The following is a 16,623-nucleotide window of genomic DNA, read 5'->3' as shown; positions in this document are numbered from 1 at the left end:
TCGTTGTCTTCCTGCTGAAGGAACAGCAAAGGAGGACCGCGTACTTTGCGAGGATCGTCGCTTGTGGTCAGGAAGTCCTTGCAATGAAAGCCCAAGCCGTGTGATCTGGAATCGAAGAATTCCAACAGGACCCATTCACGAAGTCCTGTAATGATGACCGTTAGTCCAGTAAAGATGTAAAGGGAACCAGAAGACGAACGTGCACGGATCGGGATTGCTCGTAGCTGCTTTTGGTCATATCTTACAACATCCGGGATCCCAATTACGCTGCAAATTCAGAGGGGAAACAAAAGAATTGAGAGACCCTTCGGCATTCGGTGTCTGTTTTCGGACACCCATTCATTTTCCCCATGCGTCTATGGTTGCAATATGTACAATCGACTCAGTCGAAGCTCGAAAGCTTAGAACCTTCCCTTCCAAATACTTCCCATTTCTAGCGACGATTTCCTCATTTTGAATCCCTAATGTGCAGGCTTGGAATCAGGCTTCGCGTTTGGATTTCGGGGATCGTTCCTGTACTCCTCCGCTATCGTGTTGAAAAGTCGTCAGCCAATTCGTCCGCCGTTTCGTGTCAAGCGTCTCTCGGAAACGGAAGAAGATGCAGTCGCGAGAATCGCTGTGACTTACAGTTCATCATGGCATTGGCGCCAGCATTGACGGCGTACAGGACGATAAGACCGGCGGCGTAGAAAGGGATCATCGGCTCGGCTGCGCTGGAGGTCAATATGGCAACCACGGTCAGTTCAAATGCACGCTGAACTCACCAACTTTGCCGGGGAATTTTTTGGGAATGAAACCAGGCATTTTGACAGCGTCGAGGTTAGAGAGGAGTGAGTTGTGTGAGGGCTGTTGTCATCAATGTCGAGCTCCGTGAGAAGTTCTGGAGCTCCGTTTTGGAAATGAAGCTAAACCGCTTACAGAATTCTTGGCATATTTGGACACGTTTTTGCTCCAGTGGTGGCGCGTCAAGCAGCACTGTTTCACACAATCCAAATTGAAGAAGAGGTCACTTAATAAGACCGCTGACGGCAGGCTCGTGGGTTCATTGTGTGGAATTTGGACGATATGGCGTCTCTTGGTCCAGCGGTTTCATCCTTGCGATCTTCACTGTCTCTGCTCGAATCAAGCGTCTCCATCCTTGATGAGGGAGTATCCGACTTTCCTCGCCTGTGCAAGGTCCTGCAAACACGACAACACTTTGAACTCCTTCCCGAACCCACGCTACGCGAGGCGCAACAGTCTCTCATCGGTGAGATCGCTCCCGTCATCAACCAATTGCTGTGCACTGCGGAGAATTACGTCAACCAACTCGAGAGGAAAGAGGAGGGTCTGAAAGCGCGATCCGAATTGTTGGAAGGGCGATTGAACAGTAACAGGAGAAACTCCAGCTTCGGTGGCAGTGCACAACCCCTTCGCAGTGCCAGGCCGGGACAATCTATTGGACTCAGCGATACCCAGATGCTGGAGATGAAACGCATGCAGCAGAAGAAAGAGAGACTTCAATATGCGATCGAACGATTGGAGTTGCAAAGCAAACAAAGAGAACGTGAACTGAGGAAGAGCATGGCAATCGTGACAGAGTGACAGAGTGATTCGTCTACGGACAGACAGTACACGGCAGCCCATTTTTCAAGACCGAACGTCATGACTGAACGCGAGACGTTCGGTGCCACAGGGGAGCAGAACACGTCTTCGATTATACTAGACACCAAGGAAACTCTGTCGATGCCGGTTAATCCATCTATGACGGCGTGGAGAAGACGCATGGTACTATCCATCCGAACCATACGTCTGAAAGAGAGTAACCGTCTTCTGGACTATTCATGTTATTATGCCGCGAATTGGGGAACGAATGTCGGAACCATTGTTTTCAGAGAAGCTTTTATTGCTATAACAATTCACCAAGCCAGTTTTAACCTGTGCCTTTTATACTCGCTGAGTGGAGGATCAGGTGGCTTTTGCAGCGACGCCATGCTAGCAGTACACAAGAGAGTCACAGGTTGCAGACATGTTGTCTGTGCTTTGGCGATCAATTGCGGGATTCCAACCATATCAGCAGGTTAAGGGAGGGGGGGAAGAATCGCGAAAGGGGGGTGGGTATTCTAGGATGCAGGGAGAAAGGAAGATTATCCGACGACTGGCTGTCGGAAGAAACGGATGAATACTTTGGACGATGAGGGCGCCGAGAGGACATCTCTTCGGCCCGACAATCGCTCTCCATGGTAGCGCGAACCTGAATGATCTATTGACGAAGATCAGAGATTCGAACAGACCGGCGAAGGCAGGGGATGCCCGATTCAGACCGTTTCGATGGCGAAGAAGTGTCGGAATCCCAACGTTGAAGCGGGATTCGAACAGGGCGGGCGTGAGCTGTCCATGAGGCGGTCTCTTGAATTAGGAGCGAGTGAAGATTGTCTCTGCCGTTCCCCCTCAGGCAGGCATCGACATCCGCTTCCTTTCTTTCGTTTGGGTATTGTATTCATAGACTTGGCTAACATCGATGTTGTGCATCTCCGGGAGGAATTTACACATTGCGATGTTGCAAGAAGAATCTCGGGGGCACATGTGGCCAAGACAACATGCGGGATCTGGACAAAAGGGGTTTCGGCAGTTGGATGTTCTGGCCTTGTGTCGAAATGTATCCAGCTGGAGCTGGCTTAATTGTTGTGTATGATCCCATTCGCAGGCAGCTCCATAGGGGCAATGACCCTTCAGATAGTAATTGTTGCAGAGTCGAGAATTCTTGTCGTACAGGAATTGCAAATAGTCTTTGTCAATTTGGAGAGGTACATCCAGACGTTGCCCGTATTGGTTCTGGTAGATTAATGGAGATGGAGGGGAAGGATTCGTCGAGGGCTGATTGACTTTCGAAGCCGGCTGCGGTTTGGGAGGTGTGACAACAGCAGTGGTCGGCTTTGGAGAGGGTCGATCTCTCAAGGACGTGAGGGTATCAGGGGCAGGGTGCTTCATACCGGCCACAGCGTGGTTACCATTTGGTCCGATTTGAATCTTCGTTGACCTAAAAATGCCTTTGAAAGATGCCTGACGGAAGCCTTGGGCAACCTTCCTCAGGTCATAAGGGAAGGGCGGACCTTCGAGGATTGTGATGCGTTCGTTGATTGAATTCGGCAAAGCGAATGGGCTGAGGAAGCCAGCGTAGCTGCTGTCGCCAGAGCCGCCAAACACGATGTGTTGACAATGGTGATTCCGGTAGAACAGTTCGAGATTTGCTTGTGACCTGTCAAATCGATCTGACCTCATTCAGCATCTCGACGCACCTTTCATTTTCGAATCTGCCGCTTCTTTGTGATTGCCTGCATCGACGAAATCAGAAAATGGATGACTTCTGTTAAACCCGATCATGAATTGCTCAAACAACACTTCATCTGGAAGAACCTTGGCAGCTTTGTAGGTCCTGCTCAACCCCTGTGAGTTTGCAAAGATCCGTATAATAATTCGATCGTCGGCATGATATTTCGCATTTGTTTTGTGGTATTCCAAAACGGCGGCGCGAAGGTGTTTGCCTGCCTCTTCACCACCTTCTACGCCCCTCGAGACAAACTCGTCAAGAAACTAGATTGGTCAGCCACGTTGGCATTTCATCATCTCGCTGCGTAAAAGGTTTGGCCGCTCGTAGATCTTACCGGCATGCTGTCGCCATCAATCAAAACAAGGACAAATCTGTCACAGTCCTAAGAATCGTCAGCCACTCAGAGCGGAAGTGTCCACCATTGGTGGGTCACCATGGATGTCTGCAAACGCGACTTTTCCGCTTCAGCTTGCATCATTCTTTGGTAGTAGGTTCGAGCAGTATCTTGAGCCATGTCAAGCTCATTCTTCGCAGCATCGCGTTCCTTGGTGAGTTTTTCGATAGTAGTCAACAACTCCTGTCCACTGTCAGTGGAGGGGAGGATAATTGGGTAGATGGCATACCTCAAGCAGAGCATTCTTCATAGCATCCCCACGAAGAACTTCCTCCACACGCGTCCTGAAAGACGCCATCTTCGTTGTGTGCGACCCTATGCAGAGAAATGTGCAGTGTTGATGTAAATTGTCATGTTGCCGCCCCCGGATTTATTCTGAAAATCCAACTTGCCAAGCCATGTCGGTCTCGGCAAAACTTTCCCACTCAGAAGAAATCAGACCAGATTCTTCCCTTCAGACGATAGCCCTGTGTTGTTTGCTTGAATCCTATGTGATGGCCGCTCTACAATAAGCTAAATTCCCTTCCTATCCAACGATGTCTTCCCTCCTACAGGATTCCGCCATTACAGGTCTCCCCTCACATCTCAAACAGTTATAAAGCCGGTTACATTGACATCAACATTATGCATCTCCTCACTGAACCAACAACTGGATCCTCGACGGTCACAGCGTGTCCCTTGCATACACCGATGACCCGCGACGCAATCTGGATCCTCGCAATATAATGTCTGACAAGGGCTCAAACGCGCAATAAATCGAAGTGCCTCGATTTGTGCGGGAGTGAGCCTCCCTTCATGACTGTGTAAACATTGAGCGTAATTGCAGCGAGTCAAAAAATGGCGATTGCAGAGTTTCTTCGGTTTCAAGCTGGTGACGATCGCCCTGTCCGCCTTTACGGGTTGGTCGACGCGCTGACCCAGGCTATTCTGGAAAATCTTCTTCCCTTCTTTCCTTTCTTGACTGTTTCCGGTCGTCAAATCCTTGGGAAGAGTTGGCGATACTTCGGCTTGCGATTGACCGGTCTGTCTCACTGTGGAGGCGTAACTTGTCGGCGGGGACGACTTCTGCGAACAAGCAGTCGCGTCTTCTCGGAAGGAACCTCGCCTCGTTTCGATCTTGGTCTCACGGAACAGACCTTGAAGTCGAGTTTTCTCAAATTTGGCAGCCAAATCTTCCAACTTGCTAGCAAAGGGGACAGATTCGACCAGGACCACTCTGGAGCAGATTTGATCGGTCAAGGTATACTGTCTCAAGAACCCTGCATAGCTGTTGTCTCCCGATCCAGCAAACATGATATGTTTGCAATGTGCATTATTATAAAATAGTTCCATCTCCTCTGCTACTTGTCAGCTCCGTTCCCAGATTGCCTGCCTCTACCCACCTTTGACCTTACTGTCAGCAGCCTCCTTGTCATCACCAGCATCAATAAAATGGCAGAGGGCGTGCTCTTTATTGAAGCCTTGCAGAAACTGACGAAGGAACATAGGATCGGACAATATCTTTGATTCTTGATATGTCTTACTGAGACCGGCCATGTTGGCAAACATGTGAATGACAATCTTCGTATCAAGAAGAAAGCCATCTTTGGTTTTGAAGTATTCATAGATGGCTTTCCTCAAATCTCGAGCAGCGTCATGACCTCCAGCAGAACCTCGTTGGACGTAATTGTCCGAAAACTGTTGCTTGATTGAGTACTCAAGATTCCGTCGACGGGGCGAACACACTCACCATGGTAATATCGGCGTCAATCAGAACCAGAACAAATGGGTCGCAATTCTGTCAAGAGGTCAACCCAGAAAAATGCCGTACCGACGACCGTCTTCCTCTTCTTACCATTGACTTTTGAAGACTGTGTACTTCTTGCCATGCAGTTTTGAGGTCTTCGACCTGCTTTTTGCACAAGTACTGTGAAATTTCAAGCTGTTCTTGAATTTTCCGCTTCTCATCAATCACTTTCTCCATTTGTTTGACGAGGTCCTGGAAAAGAAAAATTTATATTAGCAGATCGACTTCATCCGCAGGGGCTGGAGCCTTTCTACCTTGACAAAGTCGGCTCTCTCTTCATCGCGCCTCGAAAACAATTGAAGTTTCTCCTCTACGCCGTCCATGATGCCAAATTCTTACGGTGAGACTGAAGGAGTTAGAACTCAGAAGGTCACGAATCTTTAATTTATTACTGCCAAAAAAAAGAAGAGAGCAGAACTTCCCAGGACACAGGAGAATTGAATGGTGGCCTATAGCCATTGTTCAGCCTAACAACACTCCTGTGCAAGGCGCGAGTTGCAAACCCCCTCTTCGCCTGCGAGCCAATCTATTAGAAACACGATAATACACCTCGGAACAGGCAAATTGACTGGCGGCCCATTTTCGCAGTTGGCAGTGCAGAAGCGACGAAACTTACAGTACGGATGCCCAAGCGGTAAAAGCCCCTAACAACCAACCATTATCACCACAGCTGGCTGGGTGGCTCTTGGTTGGTATGCCTTGTAATTCAGTCGACACGAGACTCTTTGGCAGCCCAAAGAAATTCGACAACGTCGGGGCAATGTACTGAGTTCTAGGCTTCATACACAGGGCCAACCACAGCCGAAACCGGTGAAATAGAACAAGAACGTCCACCAATTGATTGGCGAACATAATTTCCAATGTGGATTCCACATTTTCTGTCAATACCGTTTCCGCAAGCATCACTCTTATCCCTCCACCGGCCCAAGGCAAATAATATTCTTACGACATTGCAACTGACGCGGCACCACAAGTCAGTCTTACCGACTATACCTTTCGAACAACGTACAGATTTAATTCTCATTTTGTCGATTTTTACATTCATGAGAGCCCATCGCAGACGAACCATACAAACAATCTTACCACTCATCCTTCCAGAGAGGTTCACAGATCTATAGTCCGTGGTGGCGTCTTTCATTGGGCCCGATGGCTGACCCGAGGCCATTCTCATTCTACCATCTCAATCACGCCGAAACAACACAAGCGACAATTCACACCCCCGCAGTCGCATTCCCAAAAGCGACGTGCAAACGGGTTGTGAACAGAACCCAATCCTTCGAGGCATCAAGGAGGACCTACTCTCTGAAAGAACGTAGATGACGAATGACGATCTCGAGTGCTCAGCAAAGAAACAAAGCTTGTTCCCTCGGGTGCGAGCACCCTTCAAACTGGATTGCTCTCAGGAAAGTCGAACCTCTTGAAAGACAGGGACAAAAATTTCGAGAGGAACGCCGAGTATTGTGTCTCCCTCTTTCTCCTCACAACTACATCCCATGTGCCTGGTTTCCTTAGAATCCTGCCTTTTCGCGAACTTTCTCTTTCCTTGGTCTTCGTCACTGTCTTCGCCATGATCAGCGTTCTCACCTATATCATCCTCCTCGTCATCGTTATGGTCACCTTCATCCCTGTCATGCTTCACGCCACGCGGCGGTTCATCATTCGCAGCCTCCTTTCTCCGCTCACCGTCCCAGCCAGCATCGAATAGCGCCTTCCAACCCCAATAGGGGATCTTCTTATCATCCCCATAAAGACCAACATCATACGCTTCCATCATACATCAGTACAAGAACTTGCGCCTCTCGTTAAAATCAAACATTGGCTTGGGGATAAACCTCATATTCACGTTTTCGGGACTCTGTCTCTGTCCCATCCCCTTTGATCTGACACCCCCAAACTTTCTGATCTGCAATCGACATTTTATGCGGCCCGTAGGTGAACTTCTTATCGAGCTTTCCCACCCTCGGGAATATGCTTCTGCACAAAGTCTCCCTCCGAATCCCATTCTTGGGAAACTCACGAGCGAATAACACCGAGAGAACCGTGCAAAAAAAGGCGGTACAAGACAACCATATCCGCTTTCCAACATTACACGTAGGTTCATGGTCGATCAAGTACCCTTCGGAAACTTCAGCCCCACGCTCTCAAGGACATAACACTGATCACAGATCAAAAAAAAGGACCACAGCATACCGACCGAGGTGATGAATCCAGGCGTTCAAGCACGATTGGAGCATCAGAGCATCAACCCCAGGGAAGCCCGTCTGACCTTCTTTCCGGCGACGAGAAACTCTTTGGCCTAGATATTGTCGACAATGTATGTTCCGTCGGCAACTGGTTGCCTTGTTCGTCCCTGCCTATATCTCGAAGGGAGATCCAGACTGTGAATCTCACGACTGAATTTCCCACAATCTGGGCGAAACAAACACCTGCACACGCCTGCGCTGCGAAATATATATGTCTCGAAAGAGGAGTTGACCTAGGAGACTTATGGATCACCGCTCATCGGCTTCTTCTTCTGTCGCCTCTTCTCAAACACTTCTTGTACGGCTCACCAGAGCACCGCACTGAGACAGAGGCAAAGTACGGGTGCGGCGACAACACTGTTATTGCAGGAGATGGATCGAATGCCGTCCGACCTGTCAATGGTTTCGCAAATATCCTGATATACTCTTCATTGGCGAAGTGTGAGGCTAACAGCTCGAGGCTGGTCTTTTCGCTTCCCTTGAGTGGTGTTGGGCCGACAGAAAGGTCAATTCCCACATCCTCGAGAGTTGGTACCCAGAATGTTCCATCCGAACCCATGAGGTTTGCCGTGTACTGTGTCTCCTTCTTCGGGCTAAGGGCTCGCTGGACAGCATTGACGTCTATCTCTCCATTCTGTGCGCCCTGCTCAGATCAAAGCTTCAGATCCGAAAGATCCCACTCTTCCTAACTCAACGGATCCGGCAAGCTCTCTGGTTTGTCACGGGCTTATTCGGTTCCATCCCCAATTTTCCCTGCCGCCTTGACTAGCTGGCCCGTGCTCACTGTCGGCTTTCCACCATTTTGCATCGAACGGCGTTCTCTCACTGACACTGACGACTTTAATGCCAAGTCCCTCTGCTACTTTCGTATCTTCTGCGTCCCTTGTGCACGGAATGCGTACCGGCGCCGCGCTCAAAGATCAGCACGTCGATTTTCCATTTCTGCAACACCGACATATAATCCCGCCCTCGCGGGATAGATCTAACGATGAAGAGTTGCTGCTTAGAATTCAGAGACTTGAGAAAGTCGGACATGTCACTCATACACACCACCAGAAAGGCCCAGCGGCTCGCAGCTCCGCGCTAGCGGAATACATAGTGCGAACCCCAGGGTCAGAGGAGAACGAGATGCGACATGTTCAGCGAGAGTGCGTGATTCAGCACCGGCCAGTAGATGACTCGGGATCCCTGATTTGAGGAAGTGGATGAGGGTTTCTCGAACTTCGACGACTTATTGGATGAAATCCCAATGGGAAGAGGCTTCCTTGAGGTACGACTTCGCACAGGGCTGAACGTCTCCCTAACCTGGCGCTATGGACAGACTGATGCTCTATTGATAAACTCTCTTGGGAGTCAATCCAATTCACAGATTTCCCCGGATTTGCAGGAAAGATAAGCCTTGACCACCTAGAATTGATGGGCCCTTTTCCATAGAACCCCTGCCTCTGTGGACTTTTTCAAGGCGATCGAGACAGCTCGTTTTTCGTCCTATTCTCAGATTGCAACCAGTGAGGCTGACGGGAAAGATTCATCACTTGGTCGATGCTGTCGGGAAAAGTCCATGACAACATCACGCAACTCCTAACTCGTTTCCCCCATTAACTTTGGGGCATTACGCAGGTGCATGATTTAAGTTACCTCATAGCGGAAGAAGGTGAAGGTGTCAGTTGGCCTGACATTATCAGCCGATTCAGAGTACACATGTTTGAAAAACACATCGACGAGGAGCGAAGCAATCACTACGTGAGCCGGACACTCGGTCTTTGCCCAAGGGCCTAACTGAGCCTTTATTTTCTTTTGATCATGCACAGAGCAACCTCTGCCGCACACCCTTTCCTCGACACTGGACACATTACGTACACACCTCCTCTAGAAGGCATCACCATGATGCGTATCCTTCGCGGTCTCAAACCTCTCGGCCGCCCACCTCCTCAATGCCTCCCCTCTACAGTAAACCAGTACCATCAGCAGATGCGCGACGAATAAAATCACCGCCATCACCACAAATGGCACGGTGTAACCCGCGCTTGTGTTCCAGGGAACTATGGCATAGCTGATTCCGAAGGCTGCGAGGTTTTTCATCCCGTTGTATATTACCATGACGGTGTCCATGCGCGCTTCGTAGACGTCGAGCAGATATGCGAAGGAAATACTCAGGGAGGCGATAAAGCAGAAGCTTACTGGAAAACATCACCAATGTCAATCACCAAGGTCCAAATGGTCCTAAAGTTCGAAGGCGGGAAAGATTGTCGAGAAGAAACTTACCGAAGCATGACCCGAACAAGGGTCCAACCCAGTGACAATATTCTTGTGTACAGATACCGAACAAGAGGAGCCCTCCGATACCAATGAAGCCCGTGAACGCGAGCAGAGGAAGACGGTGCTCAGGCTTCGGTTTTCGTCCTTCCTTCTTCGTCCATCGGGTAAATAGACGGTCTGCCAGTACACCGCAGAAGAGCATCGCCAGCCAGGTGCCGATCAGAGGTGCAATGAACGTGAGACCCGACTCGCCGACCGAGAATGGATAGACAATCAGGTAAGTAAGGGACTGAGTTGTCTGTTAGAGCCGTTAACCAAACTCTCGAAACACATTCGATTGGGATGCGGTAAACTCACCAAGAGGTAGCTATTGACTACCAAACAGAGCGAAAAGAAAGTCAGGTTCAAAATAATTACCGGGTGGCAGAAGTATGGAAATATCATCATAAATCCATGGGCAAGGCTGCCAGAGCCAAAGTGTCAGCATGGGCCAATCCCCGAGGGTTATGCTTCACCGGCGATTCATACCTGTGATCCTTTGGTTTCCCTCCACCACTGACGGGCCAAAATCGGTAATTGTCTTTCCAAGATCTCTCCCGTCGTGTCGCCGAGAAGTTTCGAGTATATTGAGTCTCGGGGAAGAAGAGCAACAGACCAACAGCGGTCGCGAAGGTGATGATGGCGAGGATCCATTCGACCCACCTCCATCCAAGATCACTGCTGACGCATTAGTGGGCGTTTCTCTTCTCACAGGTGGTCAGATTTCCTGGCGGTTTCGGCGTGGCTCACGAGTTCTGAATGATGAAAGATCCAATCAGAGGTCCACCAGCAAAGCCAGAGGCCTGGAGTATACCAAACCAAGTCATTGCTTTCCCCCTGTCCTTCAAGTAAAAGACGTCTCCGACCATTTGAGGCGCCAGTGTCTCTGGAGGTGCATAAAATGCCGAGGCCAACGTCCTTGCAGCCACAAGGCTTCCAAAGCTCGTGGCTTTGGCGGCCCAACAGTTCATACAGCCCGCAATCGAGGTGCTGACGACGAAGACGAGCCGTACGCCGTATCGATTGCCCAGTGGGACCCAGAAGAAAGAAGAAACGCCATATGCCAATAAGGGTCCCCCGATGAGGTAAGTAGAGGAAGAGAATGAGGAGTGGAATTCCATGGGCACGACCTCAAGCGCGGGTCCGATGATGATCATGTTAGCAGTGCCGAGGAGAATCCAGATGCCGACGACGAAGAGGATGGTTAGTTTGCGGACAAGGCTCCAGGTCAAGGGGTCGTGAGGATCGGTCGTTTCTTCTTCGGGCAAGGGGTGCTCTTCGGTCTTGCGTTCGACCTCTGCAACGTCATTTTCGATGAACGTCTCCGAACCTTTGCTGGATGAGTCCATATCCGTCTGCAGTCTGGAAGAGGATTGGGGTCAGGTATGAAGGAGTGCGTGTGTGCTTCAGGTGTCTCGACAATAAACAGGGTCAACGGAGGACCGAAGAGAGAACTTCGTGACCTCCCGAACCGGGATTGGGATGTTGGTCTGGCCTTTATGTTGTTGTAGGGTCCAAAAAAAGGAGGTCAAGCTCAACAGATTCTGGGTATATTCACCCCCTAGGTTTGGGGAAAGGTCGGCTATCGGAGACCCAAGAACCCTGGCGAGAGAGAGGAGATATGGACTGCGCTCCTCCCCCAGACGAAAGACAAAGACCATTTCCGAGGATCTAAAATGCGGGATTGGTGGCTGTTCGGGGAAAACCCGTACTGACAAGGCTGGGTCTAACTGTTTGTGGCGAGGTCTGCGGAAAATGTGAGAAGGTCAGAAGCCTCCACGGGGAAAAGCCGCCCCCTGGTGACAGCCCACAGAATTCAGGCCCCCGGCAATGCCGACTTCACCAAGTCAGAGAGTTCGTATTGAAGAAATGGCAAAGAAAGTTCCGATCTAAACGCGCGTCGAATGCTCACAGTCCAGGTTCGTTGGAAAGAGTGCATTGAATTGTTCTGATAGCGGTATCATTCACATCTTGAGGAGCCTTTTAGCATTTCCCGAATAAACCTCGGCAATGACCGCATCCTCAAATATGTCCGCCAACCCTTCAGCTATCCGGGAGCCCATTTCAGGAAGGGCTGACGCTGGCGTATACGGGAAGTCACTTCCGTACAATAGTCTAGATGAGTCCGTGGAACGCAACAAGCCGTGAATCTGGTCCGGAAACGGAAACCCGGCGAGGTCAAAGTAAAATCTCGTCTTGAATAGATCCTTGACGGCGCTTGAGGTCACCGCCTCGGAGCCACTGCTGCCTAGGATCATCGAGGAAAATGAGGAAAAGCGCTCAATTAGAGGCGGCAAGGCAGCTCCGCAGTGAGAGACGATGTAGGTGATGTTGGGATATCGGGCAACTGCACCCGAAAGTATGAGATTGACCACCGCGCGCGTGCTGTCGAAGAAGAATTCAAGCACAGGCGCTGGATATTGAGACAACGGTCTTTCGGCATCGGGATTTTTCGGTGAATGACATGAGGTTGGATGCAAGAAGACGACAGCTTTTCTTTCGTTGAGCTTTGCCAACACTCCATCGAGCTTGGGGTCGCCTGGATAATACCCTTGAGCATTGGTCATAAGGGCAAAACCGACGGCGCCCAGGTTATCCAAGGCATAATCGATTTCCTTCAACGAATCAGCCACGTCCGGGAGCGGGAGAGACGCGAAGAAGCGAAACTTTTCAGGATATCGTTGACAGATGCTGGCGATTTCCTCGTTGGTCTCTCGAGTCACTCGTCGCGCCAGTTCGTCGTCGTAGGCCTTGAGATGGGTGCCCGGCGACGTGATACTTAGGATCGATTTTGATACACCCAGGGTGCCCATCAGGTCAATGTGGACCTCGGGTGTCCAAGCCTGGACGCTGGTTAGCCAGAAACGATCTCCTTGAAGGTTCTCGCATGTTACGGACAGGAATTTTTGGCATGCCATCGGGCTTGTCGTATCCATGTTCACAGCAGTATTTTCTCCAGACCTCTGGCACAACATGAGCGTGCGTGTCAATTCGCTCCATATTTTGCTGTCCAGATCTGATTTCTCCAGACTCAAGATTTCGACAATGAGACGATCTCTTGAAATTCTCACCTAGTCGCACAATGTGACGGAACCGGGATCCGACAACTGACACCCACATGGAGTCCTTGGATTTCCCTTTCTTTATGCTGGAACGACAAAGTGTTGTTCCCATGTCATGACCTCTGACTTGGACCCACAAAGCTGGGGATACATCGGAAATGCCGAGTGAAGCGGGTCAACAATAAGCTACGGCCAGCGATCCTAGACTGCGTGACGAGGAGAGGGAGAGAATATCAAGAGATGAGGGCGGCCACTAGAATACACAAGAAATGCTCTCGAAGTGTCGAAACCAGACCCTGTGGTTTGATTTTCATTGACCCTGAAATGGGTGTGTCCAAGACTGTCGAGGTGTCAGTACTACCCACTGGATACCTTTGGCTTCCGGACAGATGGATCTTTGCGGAGGGAGATCAAAAGCTATCGCACCTCTCCCCAGACTATAGCTTTCTCATCCGTCATCCTTCAGGCAAGAATGTATTGTTTGATCTTGGGATGCGGAAGGTCGGTCATCTCCAACCCTACCAGAAGCTTTGAATAATAAGGAACACTCACGATCTACCTAGGATTTTGACAACAATCCTAGAGTCATCAGAGAAGACTATTCTACAATAGATCCCTATGTTCCCAAGGACGCCCATGATCTGCTATCAGAAGGACCTGTGAAGCCAGAGGACATTGACATTGTCGTCTTGAGCCACATGCACTTCGATCATTCCGGTGACGTGTCGAAGTTTCCTGCCGCTCAAATTCTCTTAGGACCCGGTACCGTGGACTGCATCCAGCCAGGATATCCGACTCACGACGGCTCACCGTTCGATGGCACGGTGCTTTCACACTCGGGACGCACTGAATTGAAGCCGTCTCAGTATCGGGATTTCGACGATGGCAGCGTTCCGAAGTCTTTCCCTTTCACGAAGGGCGTCGACCTCTTCCAGGACGGCTCTTTCTTTATTCTCGACGCCCCCGGTCATATGCCAGGGCACCAGATGGCAATGGCCCGGACCGGTCAAGAGGAGTGGGTAGCCATGGGAGGAGACTGTTGCCATCATCGGGATCTTCTCGACAATCCGAAACGAAAAATCAGCGTCGACGTCGGTCCCAACGGACAGCCAGGTTTCCACCAGGATGCGTCCAAAGCAAGAGCCACAATCAGCAAAAGTCAGGCTCTACACTGGAATGAATCCGTCTATGTTGTCCTGGCGCACGACGCTCAGATTGACGGGATCATACCTTTATATCCCCAGACATTGAACGGGTGGAGGGAGAACGGCATGAAAAGCAAGGTCAGAATGGAAACTTTGACATTAGAAGAAGTCAAGACCAGATACCATTGATCAACGAACAAACCTACACCAAGTCCCACGAATTCTATATCTATACGATCGATGTCAGTCCATGCCAATCAATCCATCCACGTTACAGTCTTCGTCTGCACCCACTCATTCAGCCCTTCCAACGTATTATTCCTTCCGAACCCAGACTTCTTGACTCCCCCATGTGGCAAATTCGTCTCGTCATGTACAGTCATACCATTGATATGCACCGCACCGGCAGAAATTTGTCTCGCGATTCTCAATCCCCTCTGAAGGTCCTTGGTGAACACGGCAGAAGTCAATCCGTACTCAGTGTCATTTGCAATCTCGATAGCCTCTGGGTCGTTGTCGAATTCGATCAATGAGACCGTCGGTCCGAATGATTCATTGTGATAGATGTCCATCTCTGGTCGTACACCTCCGACGATGACAGGGTACATCTCATTATTGGATTCGTCTCCATTGGCGCCGCCGGTTGTAGTTGTCGATGCCGATTTGATGTCCCTGTCGTACAAAGTCTGTGCGCCCTTTGCAACAGCGTCACAGACCAGTGCTTTATTCTTCGCCACGGCCGCTTGAGAGATCAAGATGGGAGGATTCTTTCCATTGCCAAAAGTTTCCTCCATCACCCGTTTCAAAGCTTCGATGAAAGCCGTTGAAATTTGTTTGTGCACCAGTATTCTCTCGGTGCTCATGCAGATCTGCCCACTATGCAGGAACGCGCCTAGCGCACATGCCTCTGCAGCTTTGACGATATCGGCATTTTCGCAAACAATCGCTGGAGCCTTGCCTCCCAACTCCAAGAGTACAGGCTTCAGGTGTTTTCCCGCAAGACCAGCGATCAGGGCTCCCACTGCCGTGCTTCCTGTGAAGCTGACTTTCTTGACTACCGGCGAAGAAATCAAGGCGTTGGTAATCATAGCTGCATCTGCGCCGGGTCGATGGTATATCGTATTCAAGCAGCCGGCAGGTAATCCGGCTTCGTGCAGAACACTCGCAATGAGCCAGAATGTGCGAGGTGAAAGTTCGGGACCCTTTAAGATGACTGTATTCCCGCACGCGAGGGGCTGGATACAGGCGCGCAGGCCTAGGACGAAAGGTGCATTCCTGTGGTCAAGCCAGGTCAGCCCGGTCGAATCGCATCCGAGTCAACATGTGCTTACCACGGTGCAATACCCAAGACCACGCCTAAAGGCTCTCTATACACGATGGCGCTTTTGCCCTCTTCGGCCACGATTGGTGCTTGTCCGGCTATGGTCTGGATCAATCCAGCTACATCCTTGCACATCTCGATGGCCTGATGGAACGTGACTTCGAAAAAGGGCTTCCCTGTGCCTGTCTCCTGACGCAGTGTCTGGCAGCATTCGTCTTTCCGTGCTGCAAATATTTGGGCTGCTCGAAGAAAGATATCACGTCTGAAGTGGGGTTTGGTCTTGGACCAGGATCGAAATGCCTGTTCACATGATCGAATAGCGGCATCGACGTCGTCCTCTGAAGCTGCTGCAGCTTGGTAAAGGACCTCATGTGTGACGGGAGAAATGACATCAAAGGCGTTGGAAGTCGATATTTCTCTGCCGTCCAGCCACATTGGAATGAAGCCGTTGATGTGGGAAATATGGGCACCATTGACCTGCACCGCCATCCCCCAGACTGCCTCCTGAACCAGTTGGACAATGTGATAAGGAACCAATTTATGAATGATGACAAGGATCCTAGTGCTTGAAGGTGATATTCCACAATCCTCCTTATTATATAATATACCCTTGAAAGGTTTCCCCCTTCCCCCCCCCCAGGAGAGGTCGAAATTAGGGGAGTTTGGGTATTATGAAGTCAGGCTGAACCTCCATAGGTCGGGTAATGATCGGATCAGCCTTGGCATTATGATCAAAAAATACTGTACCAATAGCTCTCTGAGTGTCGGGAGAAATTGTCAGGAATATGTTCGAAAGAGACGGAACAGTGGGTTGAAAAACTTTCTTCCCACAGAAACGATGTCTCAATGTCAGTTATATCAAATATCCATTATAATTCATTCACTTATCTACTTTTATGCGCAATTGGCGCTCTTTCCTCGATGAGGTGATTTGCAGGATGAAGACATCTTTTCCTTCTCAAGCTCAGCCTCCCTCGAAGACACATGCTAGCTACTGAAGTGGTCGAGACCTGACATCTGGCCCAGGTCTTCGCTCTCCCACTCAATATTGTAGGCCTGGATTC

The 16,623-nt window shown here is 50.1% G+C and overlaps 9 protein-coding genes across 9 annotated transcripts; 2 read left to right on the top strand and 7 right to left on the bottom strand.

Annotated features, from left to right (window-relative positions):
• Positions 1 to 461: 461 nt before the first annotated feature.
• Z518_04175 (uncharacterized protein) lies at positions 462 to 804 on the bottom strand (the record flags this gene model as incomplete). The annotated part of the gene is made up of 3 exons (XM_013417883.1): positions 462 to 526; positions 628 to 708; positions 765 to 804. The coding sequence occupies 3 exons, from the start codon at positions 802 to 804 to the stop codon at positions 462 to 464; spliced, it is 186 nt and encodes a 61-aa protein (XP_013273337.1).
• Positions 805 to 1,065: 261 nt separating this feature from the next.
• On the top strand, positions 1,066 to 1,584 carry Z518_04174 (uncharacterized protein; the record flags this gene model as incomplete). Its single annotated transcript, XM_013417882.1, has 1 exon — positions 1,066 to 1,584. One exon carries the CDS (start codon positions 1,066 to 1,068, stop codon positions 1,582 to 1,584), a length of 519 nt encoding a protein of 172 aa, XP_013273336.1.
• Positions 1,585 to 2,430: 846 nt separating this feature from the next.
• Positions 2,431 to 4,002, bottom strand: Z518_04173 (uncharacterized protein; the record flags this gene model as incomplete). Its single annotated transcript, XM_013417881.1, has 5 exons — positions 2,431 to 3,230; positions 3,279 to 3,573; positions 3,645 to 3,692; positions 3,744 to 3,887; positions 3,934 to 4,002. 5 exons carry the CDS (start codon positions 4,000 to 4,002, stop codon positions 2,431 to 2,433), a joined length of 1,356 nt encoding a protein of 451 aa, XP_013273335.1.
• Positions 4,003 to 4,289: 287 nt separating this feature from the next.
• On the bottom strand, positions 4,290 to 5,667 carry Z518_04172 (uncharacterized protein; the record flags this gene model as incomplete). The annotated part of the gene is made up of 4 exons (XM_013417880.1): positions 4,290 to 5,041; positions 5,099 to 5,381; positions 5,434 to 5,481; positions 5,539 to 5,667. The coding sequence occupies 4 exons, from the start codon at positions 5,665 to 5,667 to the stop codon at positions 4,290 to 4,292; spliced, it is 1,212 nt and encodes a 403-aa protein (XP_013273334.1).
• Positions 5,668 to 6,889: 1,222 nt separating this feature from the next.
• Z518_04171 (uncharacterized protein) lies at positions 6,890 to 7,261 on the bottom strand (the record flags this gene model as incomplete). The annotated part of the gene is made up of 1 exon (XM_013417879.1): positions 6,890 to 7,261. The coding sequence occupies one exon, from the start codon at positions 7,259 to 7,261 to the stop codon at positions 6,890 to 6,892; it is 372 nt and encodes a 123-aa protein (XP_013273333.1).
• Positions 7,262 to 9,602: 2,341 nt separating this feature from the next.
• Positions 9,603 to 11,380, bottom strand: Z518_04170 (uncharacterized protein; the record flags this gene model as incomplete). The annotated part of the gene is made up of 5 exons (XM_013417878.1): positions 9,603 to 9,913; positions 9,999 to 10,290; positions 10,350 to 10,455; positions 10,521 to 10,709; positions 10,782 to 11,380. 5 exons carry the CDS (start codon positions 11,378 to 11,380, stop codon positions 9,603 to 9,605), a joined length of 1,497 nt encoding a protein of 498 aa, XP_013273332.1.
• Positions 11,381 to 11,995: 615 nt separating this feature from the next.
• On the bottom strand, positions 11,996 to 13,031 carry Z518_04169 (uncharacterized protein; the record flags this gene model as incomplete). Its single annotated transcript, XM_013417877.1, has 2 exons — positions 11,996 to 12,874; positions 12,930 to 13,031. The coding sequence occupies 2 exons, from the start codon at positions 13,029 to 13,031 to the stop codon at positions 11,996 to 11,998; spliced, it is 981 nt and encodes a 326-aa protein (XP_013273331.1).
• Positions 13,032 to 13,333: 302 nt separating this feature from the next.
• Positions 13,334 to 14,427, top strand: Z518_04168 (uncharacterized protein; the record flags this gene model as incomplete). The annotated part of the gene is made up of 2 exons (XM_013417876.1): positions 13,334 to 13,594; positions 13,657 to 14,427. 2 exons carry the CDS (start codon positions 13,334 to 13,336, stop codon positions 14,425 to 14,427), a joined length of 1,032 nt encoding a protein of 343 aa, XP_013273330.1.
• A 68-nt stretch (positions 14,428 to 14,495) lies between these two features.
• On the bottom strand, positions 14,496 to 16,048 carry Z518_04167 (uncharacterized protein; the record flags this gene model as incomplete). Its single annotated transcript, XM_013417875.1, has 2 exons — positions 14,496 to 15,513; positions 15,570 to 16,048. 2 exons carry the CDS (start codon positions 16,046 to 16,048, stop codon positions 14,496 to 14,498), a joined length of 1,497 nt encoding a protein of 498 aa, XP_013273329.1.
• Positions 16,049 to 16,623: the final 575 nt, after the last annotated feature.

This window comes from Rhinocladiella mackenziei (assembly GCF_000835555.1).
Source record: "Rhinocladiella mackenziei CBS 650.93 unplaced genomic scaffold supercont1.3, whole genome shotgun sequence".
Lineage (NCBI taxonomy): Eukaryota > Fungi > Ascomycota > Eurotiomycetes > Chaetothyriales > Herpotrichiellaceae > Rhinocladiella > Rhinocladiella mackenziei.
Note: the sequence above shows the minus strand (reverse complement) of the source record. Positions and strands in the feature narration are given on the sequence as shown.